Source organism: Melanotaenia boesemani, chromosome 8 (assembly GCF_017639745.1).
Source record: "Melanotaenia boesemani isolate fMelBoe1 chromosome 8, fMelBoe1.pri, whole genome shotgun sequence".
Lineage (NCBI taxonomy): Eukaryota > Metazoa > Chordata > Actinopteri > Atheriniformes > Melanotaeniidae > Melanotaenia > Melanotaenia boesemani.
The window spans coordinates 4,842,699-4,859,039 of NC_055689.1; the positions used below are offsets into that span (position 1 = coordinate 4,842,699).

Genomic DNA, 16,341 nt, shown 5'->3' on the forward strand with positions numbered 1-16,341 from the left:
CTGTTCTGCGTTGACAACAACACTAGTTCATTTCTTCAGTTGCTCGACTGAAAATGAGTGAAAAAGCAGCAAGTAACTGAAGAAAACCTTTAAAGAGCTTCAGAAGGTCTGGAGAACGGTTGATTGAGACCATTTGGCTGCTTGGAAGCAAAAGAAATTAGGGCTGGATCTGGACTTTTGCACAGTATTGGTCCATTCTTCTTCTTTCCTTTTCTTTTTGTTTTTTGTTCCATGCTTTTTCTGTAAGCAGTCACTTCCTCAACAGTCTAACCAGATGGAGGATTAATGGCTGACCTAAACTGATCTTGCAAGCTTTCCACATCCTCTTTGGCGTGTGAGATTATATGAGTCTGTTTCATAGCAGCAGCACATCCGATACCACTGGAGTCCCAGAGGAACTCTTTCCCGCCTCTTAGCTCAAATGCTTTGCTCTTTAATTACATTATATCTCTACCTTAGATTATAGCTTATAGACAGCTAGAAGAAAAACAATCCTTCCTGCAGCATGAATAAAGATGCACAGATATATCGAGATGAGAGGCGGCAGATGGACAGCCCTTTGTCTTTATTTGTGTTGAGGACTAAACATAGCCACGTGGTGCCAGCTGTCTTCAGGCACCACATTTAGAGGTGAAACAACACGTTTACGTGGGGCTTGAAAGGCGATGCCGCTTCTTTTGTTCCTTAGGGTCTAAAAATAGCTCTTGCTGAGCAGGCAAGCTGAGCAGCAGTCCCTTTGCTTCCTTCCTTTTTCCTCTTTTTTCCTGCCTTCACACACATCTGAGATGCCAGAGAAGTTCAGGTCTGAAACCTGAAATTCACAAAGTTGCTCTTGTGTTTATGATTTATATCACTGCTGAAACAAATGATGCAGTAAATGGAGCCTCAGCTGGTCTGGGTTCCACACAACGCTGGCGGGAGGGAATAAAAACACGTATTAAGGAACAACCTGCTATAAGTTATTATCCATGTCGTTATGGGTTCTTTTCTCAGATAAACTGGGCTTATTTATTTTAAGTAATATTTAATTTAATCTTATTTAAAAAAAACTCAAATTCAACTGAATTGAACAAAGCTACTGGCATTTTTCATTTGTATTTATTAGATTTAATTTCATTTAAAAAATAATAATAACAAAGAAAAATAACATGACACTGATTTTGTTTTTTGTTTTTTTGTTTCTTTACAAAATATCACTTTAATTTATTTGGAAAAATTAAATATTGTAAAACAAAATAAAAGTAAGCTAATATAAGCAAGACTTTAGCAAGCAAGAAATTATTTAATTTAATCTTATTTATGAAAATAAGACAAAATTCAATTCAGTTATGTAAAGGAACTGACTTATTTTGTTGAACAAAATAAAATTAAATAAAAAATAAATAAAATAAAAAATGAAATAATATAAATCCACTCAGTTTTTATTGATTTTATTAGAAAATTTGAATAAAATATTCTACAATTCATTAAAATAAAATAACATAAACTAAAAGTAATTTAATATAATCCTATTTAAAGCTAAATAAAATTAAATTGGATTCAACTAAATTAAATAAAGCATTGACTCTTTTTACAATTAAATTTTTATTTGATTTATTTGATTTATTCTTATTTTAATGTGTCTGTCGACACATAAAAAACACATGACCACAAATGAAAAGACAATCCTGCTGTTGCTACGGCAGCTGATAAGGCCTGATCCGGAAGCAATGATTAGCTTCTCACCTCCACACAGATATCAGACAGAGTCCTTCCACGCTCACATTTATGAAGGGAAACACTGCTATTCTCACTTTGCAGACGACAACTGCACTTATTTTTGGGGTGAAATATGAGCACATATCTTATATCTGTCCTTGTGTAATGTAGGCCAACATGTGTACAACAAAGAAAATGAACGAGTAAGATTTACAGAGACAGAGAAGAGGTGAGTCAATTCACAACTTGTCTCAGGAATGAAAAATATACTGGGTAACGCCTGGTGTTGGGCATGAAGAATTTGCTTCACATTTCTTCTCTGTTAGCCAAAACGCCCTCGCCAAGTGGGAGTGATGGAGCACATATTTCTGTTTCTGCTTGCTGCAGAAAAGAGAGCGTTAGGCAGACAAACAGGGACAAGCAGCTCTGAAGCAGCTTTTGCTGAAGTTTGTGCAGAATGTTGTGAGCTTACCACCACTGAGACCAGTCCTCCCAGCTTTACACTTATTGCACTGTAACATCAGTGCAGCTTGGCTTGATATACTTGACAGGAAGGCCAGGTTGACAAGCTGAAAGGATGATGACATGTATATATATGTATATATATATTACAATCAGATATTGTTATTGGTGGTTGAAGGACAAATGCATTTAAATGAATATACTGCATGTTATCCAACACTGCAGGGCCAGCCCAAGGCATAAGCATTTTAATCATGGTTGCATGCAAATAATAGTAGTTTAATTAATTCCTGCCTCCTCTGCTGTATAGTGCATTGGCAGTTTTCTTTCTTTTTTTTTCTTTTTGGTGCAGCAGACTGCTGTAGAATCATTGAGTTTCACTAACTAAAGTCAAGGACAAGCTGGCTGAAGTTTTATGGTATTTTGAAGACGAAAGCATTTTTTGCACACCATTGTGCCTTTGTTCAAAATTTTATATACAAAAGTCATCAGACTGGTTAACTTGTCAGCTGATGCTTTTTCTTTCAAAACAGATTAGTATGCCCCACTCAAACATCACATTTTTTTCTAAATTTGCTACCCAGTTAAGGTTAAAAATCATAACCGAAGTGACACCACTTTCATTTCAACCAACTACAAATAAATTAAATGAATGGACGGGTTACATTTACAGCATACGAAATGATCAGTCACTATTAAAAGTTAAGCACAAGTGCTGTTGAGGTGGCCTTGCCCCCTAAATCAAATTCATCTTGAGGTCCCATCAAAGGTCAGGCCACACTGTATTTCAATGGATGTCATCATCTCACACTGGAAAAGTGAAGCTGTGCAGATACTGGAATTAATGCAGCCTGTAAGAACAAACAAGCCACTTATATTCAGATGCAGCGTGGACTTATATTTGATTTTAAAGGTCAGCATTTATAAATCAAAATAAATCACTGTAGGTCATTGATAAAGAATAAAATGTTAAATGTTTAAAGTGAGAGTGAAAATATCTGGACTGTAATCATCATCCTCAGCATTGAGGAAATGGTTATAGATGATGTGTGCAGCATAAAAATCAGTGTAAAATACAGATTGCAATGATGATGTAAGCTTGTTGTTGACTTTCTCGTCTGAATGACTGAGCAAAGGAGAGGGGGTGGGGTGTCATTAATCCATAGCTAGTGGTGACCAGCAAGGCAAAAATGAGGTGTAGTGGGGGATGGGCGCGAGGACACTGTTATGACTGGTGCTTGGCTGCGGTACAAACTTCTCGAGGCCTTGGCAGTCTATTTTTTTTCCATCTAGGTCGGATTCAACGTGGAAATGCGGATTTATTTTGCGTGAGTGCGTCAAACCCACCAGGAGGAGCTGCGATTTAAACAACGCTGGAAGACGCTGAGTAACAGAAGAGAAAAAGTGCAGGTGTTTGATGGCTTTTTGAAAATAGGTTAGTGACATTTATAGGTTTTCCGTCCTAATTACTTTCGATACAAATGAACCGCTGTTTCTTTACCTATGTGTACCCCACTCCAATTTGTGTTATTCAACCGACGACGCGGTGAAAACACGCCTTACTCCAGCTCGTGGTGGCGGGTTAATAATCTTTACAGTAACCTATAAAGTGGCGCTTTGAAATAACAGTAGTTACAGGCAGCCCATTTTTGCATGTCGGGTCACCCCTGTGTCTGAAGCTGTTGCTGGCTTCATACCGGCGGGCTTTAGCTTCAATATTATAACCTCACGATAGTTAATCTGTGATTGAAACCAACCACTTTTGCAATCGATTAAAGAGATAGCATGGTCTGACTTGAGCACAAGAGCTGTGGAAGATCCAAGTAGGTATGAGATTGTAGCTACACTGTCAGTAGCTTAGCATGCTAGGATAGGTTTAGCCCAGCTAGCTAGTTGGCAAATGTACAGTGGGAGCGGGCGGACGACCTTACGGTACTCGACAGAAATGTCTTTTGAAAGAAACCAAGTTGACATTATTGTTTTAACAAGCAGTATACATAAAACTGGTCAAATCTGCGTTAGTGCTATTTGTCTCGGAAGTAAGTTGGCGTCCTATATAAAAAAATAAATAAACTGCAGTCCGCCTTGCTTGACTTACATGTGTGGTGTCGACACGGCAACCGCCATGCCCAACTTATGATACCACGCATGTTAGCTTGCAAGCTAACATGTAAGGCGCTGCCTTAAATCTGTAACTAATAAATATTTGTTTGCATCATAAACTAGTTGAATTGAAAAGGAAGCATAAGTTAATACTGATCTGTAGGAGAATCAAAGCCGATAACGCTATTTCCAATTTCCCCCAGTGCACACACGTTGTGACTCATGACATGTGGTAAGCTGTCAGCATACCATTACTTCATTGGCTTCAATTACTGTTAGCGGTCAGAAAAAAGTGTGCTGCAAATAGATATCGGGTCATTGTATTTAGAATTGTGTGAGGCACAAACGATACAGTATGAGTCAGCCATGAACCAATTTGTCCCGTGAACCTACACACTGAAGTTTGTGTGCATATGTGTGCGTGTTTTAGTTTGGTCTCAAGCTCATTTCGCTCTGGTGACATAATTACCGGCACGTTGACGTGTGTTTGTACCAAATTTCCACAAAACCAGTCATATGGAAGAAGGCATGTCACAGTGGGAGATCTGTTTGACCCAAATGAGATTATAACAGAATCTGAATTGTGCAGCTGAATGTTGTAACACACAAACCTGCGTGTTTAACCCATAAATGATCCAGCATTAGAAACAAGATGCCGAGGAATGTTATAAAAGAAGCATCTGATGCATGGAAGCACATTTTGACCTGCATATGTCAATCTGCATGAAGCTAATATAAAAGGCTTTTACAGTGCTTCTAGCTGTAGTGGTACATAAGGCCTGCTAAAAAGTAGGAAGATTAAGTCATGCACCATTTTTCACATCCATTACATCACGGTTTGTTAGATTATTATTCAAATGGCTATGATGCAATTATAAAACTGTCGGTGCAACCTGATGCATCTTTTTTTACCTGTGTGATTACTTAACACCTTTAAAAGCAAAGTATTTATTACCCATAATGAATTTACTTCCAGTATCTTATTTTAGAGAATTCACTGTGTTGGGGGAATACTGCTACTGCTTACATGTACACTTTCAGGCTTTTCACTAGCAGACTATGTTAAAAACATGTTTAAATATGCTGGAAAAAGATCTACTGCGATAAGCTCACAAGAGAAACGCAGTCGTTACGATTCAAAAACAGCACTAATTAATGAATAACTAAGACCCTTACAAGCTGCTGTACAATGAACGAAGTTCAGGTTTAGATGCGTGGCCACCCCTTTCAGTCCTGGACATCAGTGTTTACATGAAGTTCCTACACCTGTCATGAATTTAAAAACTACATATCAAATATTCATTTAGCGATTTTATAACCAGATGGATGAATACCTGCGAGTCTTCGTACCATCGTACTGAAAATGTTCATATCAGTGAAATACTTTGCTAAATCTGATGGCAGTGACATTCTGAAACTTCTGAAAAGAGTCAATTAATTTGTGATTGGGACTCGTGTTAATCAGAAAAGAAAGCTCACAATCTAGTCGAGTGAAGTGATGCTCTCATCTTCACATGGGAGCGTCATCCAGATCTGTACGGTTCCATTTAACAGCATTTTAATGAACTTCACGAGAGTCAAGTGCGACGGTTTTTAAGACACCGTATGCTGTTTGTAAAACATGTTTAGTTAATGACATTTAGAAATGAGTGAAATACAACTATATATGTTCAGTTTGAGTTTATTTAACTTTGGTGGACATGGTGTGAACCATGTACTGTTTTATTGTTGTTTCCTCTTGTTTTTTGGTCTAAAAAAGAAGGGTGGAAACATTTAATCAAATTCAATGTATTGCCTAAAGACTAAATAAACTTTTTAAAAAATGGGAGTGGGAGTCATCCTAAATGGGAGCAGGATGGGATTGGGAGTCATTTTATCGGTATTGGTATGGGACAGGGTTTTTTCTTTTGCTTTGGCCCAGGATTGGGAAGATTTTTTTTTATCTGTGGGAGTGGGATGGGACAGGAGTAATAATGCACTCCCGTGTCATCCTCTACTACAAAGCAATGTTGTTCTGCATGAACCAATAGATGAATGGCGTTTCTTCTTCATGTATGCTTCATCTTCTCCTTCAGTAAATCTTGGTGTGGCGCCTGGCAGAGAGTGGAGCATGTTATTTAAAATGTCTGATTAGTTTGAGTAATCCAGAGTGAATGCAGTTTGTCTGGAAAAATGTAAATGTTCGAGCATTGCAGACGTACTTCCGATGTACACAAGGTCCGCTTTACAAATCCCATATGTATTTAATTTATTTTGTACGTTTAACGTGAAGTAATTTTAGACTTTCGATGTCGTCTGCCACCGTTTTATTCCTTGGTCGGCCGCCATACTTTTCCTCTGGCGGACTTTATTGCTCATGTGCATTGAGCAACTCTCAGCAGAGATGGGGAAGAAACTAGGGCTGCTCGATTATGGGAAAAATGATAATCACGATTATTTTGATTAAAATTGAGATCTCGATTATTTAACACGATTATAGATAAGGGGGGGGGGGGGGGGGGGGGGGCGTGTACCTTTAGTTTACTGTGGTAATGCCGCCTAGTTTCTTTCCACCAGGTCCTCATAGCTATTGTTTGTCTCAGACCAGCAGCTACGTTCCGCCTGGTGTGATCTGGAAAAAAATAGTCTGGAGACATTTCGTTTTCACGTTGAAATCCGCGTCAATTAAATGTAGCGCGACATTTCTATACGGCTCTGGTGCAGCTTTACCACAGGTCCGCAGTGGTGGCGAAACATCGGACTGTCACCACGTCTTTCACACACCCTCACTACACTCATCATACAGGGAAGAAAGAGACAGTCCACTAACATGGTGGTGAGATGGCAGTGATGCCGTTTGTCCAAAGTGTTGATGAGTTTCTGAAATCCCGGATTGTTCACTGTGTTAATTGAGAAAAAAGTTCTGTTTGTTTATAACGTTTGTCTCTCTGTCACTCTGGGAGCTGGTGGATTATTTAGTTGTGACTCACAAAAATTGAACATTTTTCTATTTTTTTGTGATGCGTCGCAAGCCCCCGTGTGCACGTCTGTGTGCACGAACGCAACTTTTAACATGCACGACTGTCGCCTGTCGCTTGGCTGGAGGAGGGCAGCGATTTTCGCTTCCTCGCGCAAGTTTACATAGAAAATGATGGAGAAGGAGCGACGCCGCCTCCCGTGTGTCCAGTTGTCTGCAACTCGATCTGAATAAAACTAAAGCGGTCAGGGCTGTGGGAGGAGTCTGCAGCAATGACAGCTGCGCTCGATTTGAAAACAGCACAAATCAAAGGACAAAAAATAATCGGACCATTTCATTTTTATGATCGTTGAAAACCCATATCGTAATTGCGATTAAAATTCGATTAATTGCCCAGCCCTAGAAGAAACGATGTTTCTGTAGGTTTTTTTTTTTTTTTTTTTTGCGCCAACAATAGTCGACGGGTAAATTCGTTGTCGAATATTTAGTGTCGACTATTGTCGACAACGTCGACTAACCGTTGCAGCCCTAGTTTGCTCTGCTCTCACATATAGACGCTCACATATGAGGAGGAACATAAGGGCAGGTTCAGTAATTTGATTTAAAAGCAAAAGGTTTAAGCTCAGTTTTTGTTACATTTGTAGTTTCTTTAGAGGCTTAGAAATAAAGTGTTGTTGTACATTTTTAACCCCCAGGTGTTAGAAAGCTGTTTTAAACAAAGCCTCGGCTCTGAATGAGTTTTTAAACTCCAGTCGCTCCATCCCTGTTTGTGTTGGATAGATTATGCAAAGCTGCCACAAATAATTGTTTAAATGTGCCCAGTAACTGTACATGTTTTTGTAATGGTGATACCCTTGTTGAATTAATCTTAATCTTTTTTTCTTTTTTAATTTTTTATTGTTTTCTAATTATTATTATGAATACTATTATGTGTAGATGCATCCAGCTTTTTTTTCATATGTTGAGCATGAATGAATTCATATTGGTGAAACCACTTAAACCTGATCACATGATCAGTGCTGATGTGTGTTGTGGTAAATAACTTGGGTTGGGTGTATTCATTTTGTTTTCTTTTTTTACTCAGGGGCTTAAATCAACAGAGGCGCAATGTACCTTTGAAGCCATCCTGATCACATGGGTACTGTATTTTATTTTCATACATACCTTTTTAATGATCTGTTTCTGTTATTACATTTTAGGAAGCAGTAATGCTAACATGTAGCATACCGAAATGACATGAAGAAACTCAGCTAAAAGACTGGCATCCAAACACAGCGCTTATATGAGAATGTGACAAAAACATGAGCGCAGCACTGTCCACTTTAGAGCTTCTGCTAATTTCTCCACTTGTCAAAGCTGATTACAGAGATGTCTGTCTCACCACCGTGGGACACAAACTCTGGGAGTTAGCAGCCAAAATCATAAATAATGTCTTACTTTTGCTGTTTTGTGGTCAAAAGTTTTATTCCAGCTCTAAAAACTGTGTTAGCCTTTGTTTGAAATGAATCATGAAGGTCTTGCTAGTTGCCATGGAGATAAAGGAGGTTTTATAGTGAAGTATTCACTTTTCCTGTCATAAACAGTAGGGCTGCACTATTCAGAAAAAATGTGAATCACAATTTTTTTTTGCTCAGAATTGAGATCACGATTCTCTGGCACGATTTTTTCACAAAATGTTTTTTGCACTGAACTTTAGGGGGAAAAAAAACTAACAAGTTGAGGTCCGGACTGGTTCAATGTTTATTAAAAACCTTTTTATAATGACCTTATTGCGCAGCCTATTAGTTCTTACCTATAAAACAACATTAATCGTTAAATAAGTTAATTAAAAATATGTTGCATTAATTTCTTAGGCACTTTTTTCAATTTCAATTGAAAACATTTTCTACAGGCTTTCCTCATTTGAAAAATCAAATGCCGTTATAGCAAGATAAAAATGCAAAAATTTAAACTGCACTTAACGTCACTTTTTTCCAGGTAAATATTACATATATATTTGTGGCGTGGCCTTGCAGAGCTGCAGCCAGGGGAAAACACACTCTACAATGCAACTCATACTATTTGTCATCATCTGGCTTAAATCCAAAATACTTTGACACCGCTGCTGAAAGCGAACATTTTTTGGATACGAGTTCGGTTTGGGTGAGGGGGGAACTCTCGACACTACCCATTAGTTTTTGTCGCTATGCATTTAAACCTTTTTTACCACAGACTTTCCTCCGCTTTCACTCTCGCTCTCTCTTTCCAAACACTGGCCTGCAGGCGGGCTTCCCACACTGAATCACGTGTTGTAATGGTGCTTTACCATTGGTTGAGAGAGGAGGCAGCGGCAGTGCTGCGTTTGGGGATGCTTGAAAAAATCTGGGAGGAAATGGTTTGTGATGCAGCTCGTGGTGTAAATGCTTCAGAATCGTTGTGTGTAGAAATGAGATCACGTGTATGTGTGAATCGAGATCGCTTAATAATTTATCGTGCAGCCCTATTAGGAGCATCACTAAAAACGTTCTGGATTCATTTTGATAAAATTTTCAGAAAATCGCAGAAATGGAATAATGGTGCGTTCCAGTTGTCTTGGAAGTAGGGCTGCACGATTATGACCAAAATAATAATCACGATTATTTTGATCAATATTGTAATCACGATTATTAATCGCGATTATTCACTGTGTTTGGAAAAACATGTATTTTTATTGCACCAATTATAAACAAACTACTTTGCAACAATTTTTTGTGAAAAAGTAAACTTTAAATTAGAATAGATGATAAATAATGCAATAAATACATTTACCATTCATTTTTGAGAAGTTAATGTAAATTTTGGGGCTACAAAAGATGCTAAATCAAGAGCCGTTTAGGTGCCAAAAGAACCGGTTCTCTGAAAAGAGCCGAACATCCATCACTAGTAATGGATGCTAGTGTGGGAGGGATGTTGTGAGAAAGGCAAACATTGAAGAAAAGACAACATAAAAATGTTTAGAACAGTAAAGAAATAATAAAAATTTAATTCTTCAGTCAATATTTTCTTTGTTTTTTAAGTTTAATTTTATTAAGTGTAATGTTTTTTTTAATTAGGAGTCTGCAACATGTCACAACACTTTTTAAATGTTAATGTCGACACTCTTCATTAATAAACATTAATATCTGACGGTAAGCCAGCGCGGGACCAGCCAGCAGCAGTTATGTACGTTTCATTTTCAGCCTGGTCATGAAACAGATCTTCTCCTGCTCTGAGTCCAGCTGCTGCGTGAGGACCGAGCCTCTTCTGAGTGCTTCTGGACGGGGGAGGGGTCGGAGCACCCCCCCCCCCCTTGTTGAAGAGTAAACTATACGCTCTTTCACGTCAGTCTCCAAAAGTCTCCAATATCACCAGAAAAAGTCGTTAGATTAGTCGCTAGTCGTTTTTTGAAAATAAGTCGCTAGAGGTGAGTGAAAACTAGCAACACTGAGTACAACTAGCTGCCAACTGTAAAAGGTGCACGCCCTTGTTCTTTAGGCAGCTTAATGAAGCTTTGGCCTCGCGTTCGCCCCCTGGTGGTTGGCCGACTGCAGGTTGAGAATGTGTGTGATCAGAGAAGCAGCAGAGCTGCGTTTTTAATGTAAATATCGCTGACGATCAGGTTCATTTAATTGTGGCCACCAAAATCGTGATCACGATCAAAATCCGATTAATTGTGCAGCCCTACTTGGAAGTCCCAAATAGTCGAGAGCAACGTCATTACCAGGTAGCCGGCGTTCCAGCTGCACCAACGCGGATGAAAATGGACGCCCCCACAACAGCCAGTTTCTGAGCATCTACAAATAAAGTATAAAACAAAAAAATAATCACAAACCCAGCGTAAAAATGTGCACTATGAGACCAGCAGCCAATTTCGGTGATAATGGTTAATAAACCTCACATATTAATGTGATTTTTTACGAATAAGCCCGCCGTACCAATGAAATTATAAATAACAGCTCACAGCTGTTTATGCTAGAAACGTAACAGGCACAGAATTTATTAGAAAGAGTTTTAATAAAGACAACAATAGACTACAAGTGGTACCGGTCGCAGCCATCTTTAGAGTTCACCATTTGGAAAATATGAGATCACTTCGTCATTTCCAGCAAAAATTTCTCAGAATTCTGAGATCTGGTTACAACCGGAATGCACCATTTGGGAGAAGTGGTCAGATTTTGGGGGTGATCTAGATCTCTGGCTGGATCCTGGAATTTTTAAAGGATTCTTTACTGTGGGGAGATCGTTTTGCCAGTAGAGCTTCTAACTCAAAATAATGCCCACAATTATTGGCAAAAATAATTACAGTAGCTTGGTGGAGGTCTGTTCTCTCTGAGTGCTTCTAGTTTTTTATTTATTTATTTTTATTAAATTTTAACCTTGAAGCTTTATCATGCATGTGTTTGCATTATTGGTAGACTTTGTAAATTGGTTCAGACAAACTAAAATATAACCCAGTTTGTGGAAATGCTGACCCACTCTGTGTTAGACCTACATTTACACAGTGCAGATGCAGCGTCAACTTGGTGATGATGCAAAGCAAATGTCTGCAACTTCTCAATGTTTAGAGATCTCTCCCCTAGCTGTCTGTCTGATGTTGTGCGTTGGATTTACAGATCTGAGCTCTGAGATGAGCATTAAAATCTGATAATAGACATATTAATAGTTAATTAATAGTTCATGGAGAGATTCTGATGATTTCCTGTCAAGGCTTAATTTTCCTGCAGCTACCTGCAAATCGCATCCTTTATGACTTAAGTAACGATGTAAATAACTGTGTGATCTCATCTCACCTGATTGAGCAGGTGTTAAGTGCTGATGTTCATCAAACATATTGAACATTAGGTCAGCCAGATGAATTGTTTGACTTATTCTTGTAGCTGAGCCCTGACCCTGCTGGCTGCTTCTGCGTCACTGGCATGGTGTTGACATTTTGTCGGCATCCTTTGAGAGCCAGTCGAGTGTCATACACACCAGCAGCAGTTCTGTACAGTCTTCAACACACACTGAACGTCAAATGAGCTGTAATAAAAGATGCAGCTCAGCCTGACAGCAGGAGTGGAGTATTAGTGATGTGCGACTGCACATCTGTATTTAAAGTCTTGTATTTTTATGAGAAGAGATTGTGTCGTTTAGGATGTGCTGAGTTCTGGATTAGTAAAAGTAGTTAAAAAGACACTGTGACTCTAGCAGTGGCTTTTCTGGCAGGCTGGAAGTTTTGTCCCTTTTCCAAACCTCTTTGTTTATTCCCATGCTCCCATTTAAACAAGAGTGGGGATCTGCATGAACAAATATAGAAGACGGACACAAGCGCTGTAGGAATTATTTCCAGATGTAGGTTAATGAATGGAAACTGGTGCCCTGCCTGGAGCCAAGAGGCTTCTGCAGTGACCAAAAAGTATGCAGGATTGTGATGTTTTTATTAAATAAATGGCGTTTGCATTCGCCTGCTTTTGTGTTTTAAGATGTAGGTTGTGCAGGATGTTGTTTTTTTTCATAGTTTGACAGTGATGTGCAAAATTTACCGATTTTTATGTGTCGTTGTGCTTTAAGCAAAAACAACGGCAAAATGTGAGACAGATTTTTCTCATTGTAAATCTGATGGTAGCAATAAAAAGAGAGTAAAAAGTAGTTACAGGGTGGTGTTTAGCATGGTGTAGCATCTCCTCTTCTTTAAACAACTGTCTGAAAACATCTGGGAAGTGAGGAGACCAGTTGCTGGAGTTTTAGGAGAGGAATGTTGTCCCATTCTGGTCTGATGCAGGATTCTAGCTGCTCTACAGTCCTGGACCTTGGTTGCTGGATTCTTGCTTCCATGATGCTCCAGATGTTGTGTATTGGTGAAAGGTCTGGACTGCAGGCAGGCCAGTTCAGCAGCTGGACTCTTCTCCTGTGAAGCCATGCTGTTGTGATGGATGCAGGATGTGGTTCAGCATCGTCTTGCTGAAACCTGCAAGGTCTTCCCTGAAAGAGACGTTGTCTGGATGGAGCAGATGTTGCTCTAAAACCTCCATGTTCTTTTCAGCATTGATGGAGCTTTATAGATGTGGAAGCTGCCCACGCCATAGGCACTAATACAGCCCCATCCCATCAGAGATGCAGCTTTTCACCTGTGCACTGATAACAAGCTGGATGCTCCCTCTCCTCTTTAGTCTGCAGGACACGCCGTCCATGCTTTCCAGAAAGAATTTTACATTTTCATCCATCTGACCACAGAACAGTTTTCCTCTTTGTCTCAGACCGTTTTAATGAGCTTTGTTCCAGAGAAGATGGTGGTGTTTCTGGATCCTGTTCACACATGGCTTCTTCTTTTTTGCATGATGAGGCTTTAACCTGCTTTTGTGGATTTCAGGGTGAACTGTGTTCACAGACAATGATTTCTGGAAGTCTTCCTGAGTCTATGCAGTGATTTCCAGTAGAAAATCATGTCTGGTTTAAATGCATTGCTGCCTGAGGACCCCAAGATCACCAACATCAAACTTTGCCCTTTGGCCTTGTCCCATGCGCACAGAGATTCCTCCTGATTCTCAAAATCTTTTGATATTATAGACTGTAGATGGTGCTGGTATCTTCAAGTCTTGACAATTTTTCTAAAATTGTTTCACAACTTTTAGACTTTTAGATTTATGATCCTCTGTCCATCTTTCCATCTGAGAGACTCTGCCTCTCTAAAATGCTAATTTCATTAATGCTAATGTCATTTTACTGACATCTTGTATATTCACCTAATTAGTTGTCAAATGCTCCCCCATTTGTTTTTTATCTGTACCATTACTTTTTCCGCCTTTGTTTGCTCCAGATTCAAAGTGAGCTCATATTTTTCATGAAATGGTAAAATGTCCCAGGAGAGAGACACACTGATTTACATTTGGACAGACTGTAATAAGTGTGTGACTGCTCTTATTGACACCAGTGTTTTTCATAGATTTGTTTTTATGATATTGATGTATAAAAGTGTGGAGTTATGTTGGCGGGACAACTACTACAAACTACACTCTGCTTTGCTTTTTTAGGCTCCTATCCTGTGCTGACCCAATGGTTTAATCACCAGGACTGAAAATGAGCATAAGCAGTGATGAGGTCAATTTCCTGGTTTACAGATACCTGCAAGAGTCCGGTACGTCAGACAGAAAGTACCTCTAAATGCAGTTGTAGTTGTTGCAACTAACACAACTTTGAATCATTTAAAAGTGATTATCGATGAGCAATTATACCCTGCTGCAAACAAACAGACTCCATCGGACTTTCTAATTGATCCATTCCTCCTGCAGGCTTCTCCCACTCAGCTTTCACCTTTGGCATAGAGAGCCACATCAGCCAGTCCAACATCAATGGAGCCCTGGTGCCCCCTGCTGCCCTCATCTCCATCATTCAGAAGGGCCTGCAGTATGTGGAGGCCGAAGTCAGCATCAATGAGGTCAGCTTCCATCTTCATACTGTCAAGTTTTAATTAGTGGAAACTTCTGTTAGACCGGCAGAAGGAGGTGTCACCTTTTGTATAGCCATACTTTTTACTTTTATTTTTTCTTGCTGTAAATATTATTCACATAAGTGAAGTTGGGTTGCAAGTTACTTTTTTCTCTGTAGGATGGGACTTTATTTGACGGGCGGCCCATTGAGTCGCTGTCCCTGATCGATGCTGTGATGCCAGATGTGGTCCAGACCAGGCAGCAGGCCTACAGAGACAAGCTGGCCCAGCAGCAGGCGGTGGCAGGCAGCAGCAGCATGGGACCCCAGGGAGGCGCCAAGAATGGAGAGGGGGCTGCCAACGGGGAGGAAAACGGCTCGCACGCCTTAGCCAGTAAGCAGGCTCCCAAAAGCAGGGTGTTTTTTTGGCTTTAAAGTGTGGACACACCTACCCATTCATTTCACATTATTCCTTTTAAACTTTTTATTGGTACTGAGGATTAAAGATAATAATTTTTTAACTTTGAGCCTTTAGTATGACCTAAACTCAGACTTGTTGGCCTGAGTATGTTCTAAATACTTAGAACATTTGTTTAAAAATAAATGAAATATGCTTTTTCTTAAAATTCCTCAAAGTTTATCATATATTTGTGACTATATTTCCCACTATTAGTAAGCATTTTGCTTTCAAGTTACTGATGTTGGTCTCAAATTTCCAGCAAAAAGGTAACAAGGAGAAAAATTTTTCCAGCTTTCCTCAGTTAGACGGAGCAAAAACAGCTTCGTTTAGACAAGCTGCTGTGCTCTCGCCATGTCTTCTGATTAATTTGAGAGCTCTGGAGCTAGGTGTTAATGGTAAAGAGCGGAGGAGTGTTACTTTTTGCCACAGGGGTCTGTGTCTTTCCACCATACTATTTTTTATGTCCTGGTGGGTTTTGATGAAGATAAGAACCATCAGCTCTCAGCTGTTTGCCATAATACTTTTATTACAGCTTGTTTGGCTCCTGTTGTAAGTAATAAAATTTAATGTTATTTTTATTAAATTTTTTTTGCATCATTCACAGATAAAAGATATAAGACATAAAACTGTTGTATCAATACAAATAAAATGAGCAAAGACAGACATAGATCTGAGATTATCTGTGTAGATTTTAAAGGAGTAAGAATGCACTGAAATTAGGTTTATGATGCTGAAAGTTGGAGGTGTGGATATGATTTTTTTCCCATAAAACATCCGTATACAGGGTCACTTTTCTCTACTAAAAAGCTCATGTTTAGGGAGACATTCATGCCATTTCTATAAAAAAGTTAATGATTTTTGATTCCCCCATCAACCTCTGACTGTTTGCGAGGTGTCAGGACCCTTATTGTTAATGTCACTTCTGGTTGGCATTCACTCACAGCATGAAATATTTATCACTCATAATAATAATAATAATAATTATTATTATTATTATTATTATTATTATTATTATTTGGGTCTGAAATTTAGTTTTGAAAATGGCGGGGGAGTCTCCTTTACATCTCATTATTTGTACACTTTTGGGGGCGAGGGGGGGCTTAACTTCTGGTCTCGGGGTGTCCTACTTGTACCTCAGATTTAAATGCAGCTTCCATTTGTCGTCTCTTTCTCTGTTATTAGTCGTCATCTCGGATAACTCTTCTCTCCAGGCTCTTAACTTGCTCACATATCAGTCTTTACTGACTTGTTATAAAAAGCT

At 39.1% G+C, this 16,341-nt stretch overlaps 1 protein-coding gene across 3 annotated transcripts in view; it reads left to right on the forward strand.

The window, feature by feature from the left end:
• The first annotated feature begins 3,382 nt into the window (after positions 1 to 3,382).
• The window catches only part of tbl1xr1b (tbl1x receptor 1b), a 32,946-nt gene continuing 19,987 nt past the window's right edge, over positions 3,383 to 16,341 (forward strand). The window contains exons 1-5 of one of the 3 annotated variants that reach the window (XM_041992807.1): positions 3,383 to 3,595; positions 8,304 to 8,357; positions 14,227 to 14,330; positions 14,485 to 14,630; positions 14,801 to 15,014. In XM_041992807.1, the coding sequence (XP_041848741.1) occupies positions 14,273 to 14,330; positions 14,485 to 14,630; positions 14,801 to 15,014 (418 nt within the window). In that variant the 5' untranslated portion in view covers positions 3,383 to 3,595; positions 8,304 to 8,357; positions 14,227 to 14,272. Of the gene's footprint in view, positions 3,596 to 3,831; positions 3,988 to 8,303; positions 8,358 to 14,226; positions 14,331 to 14,484; positions 14,631 to 14,800; positions 15,015 to 16,341 lie in introns of those variants that run through there. The other 2 variants (XM_041992806.1, XM_041992808.1) reach the window with 2 other exon arrangements.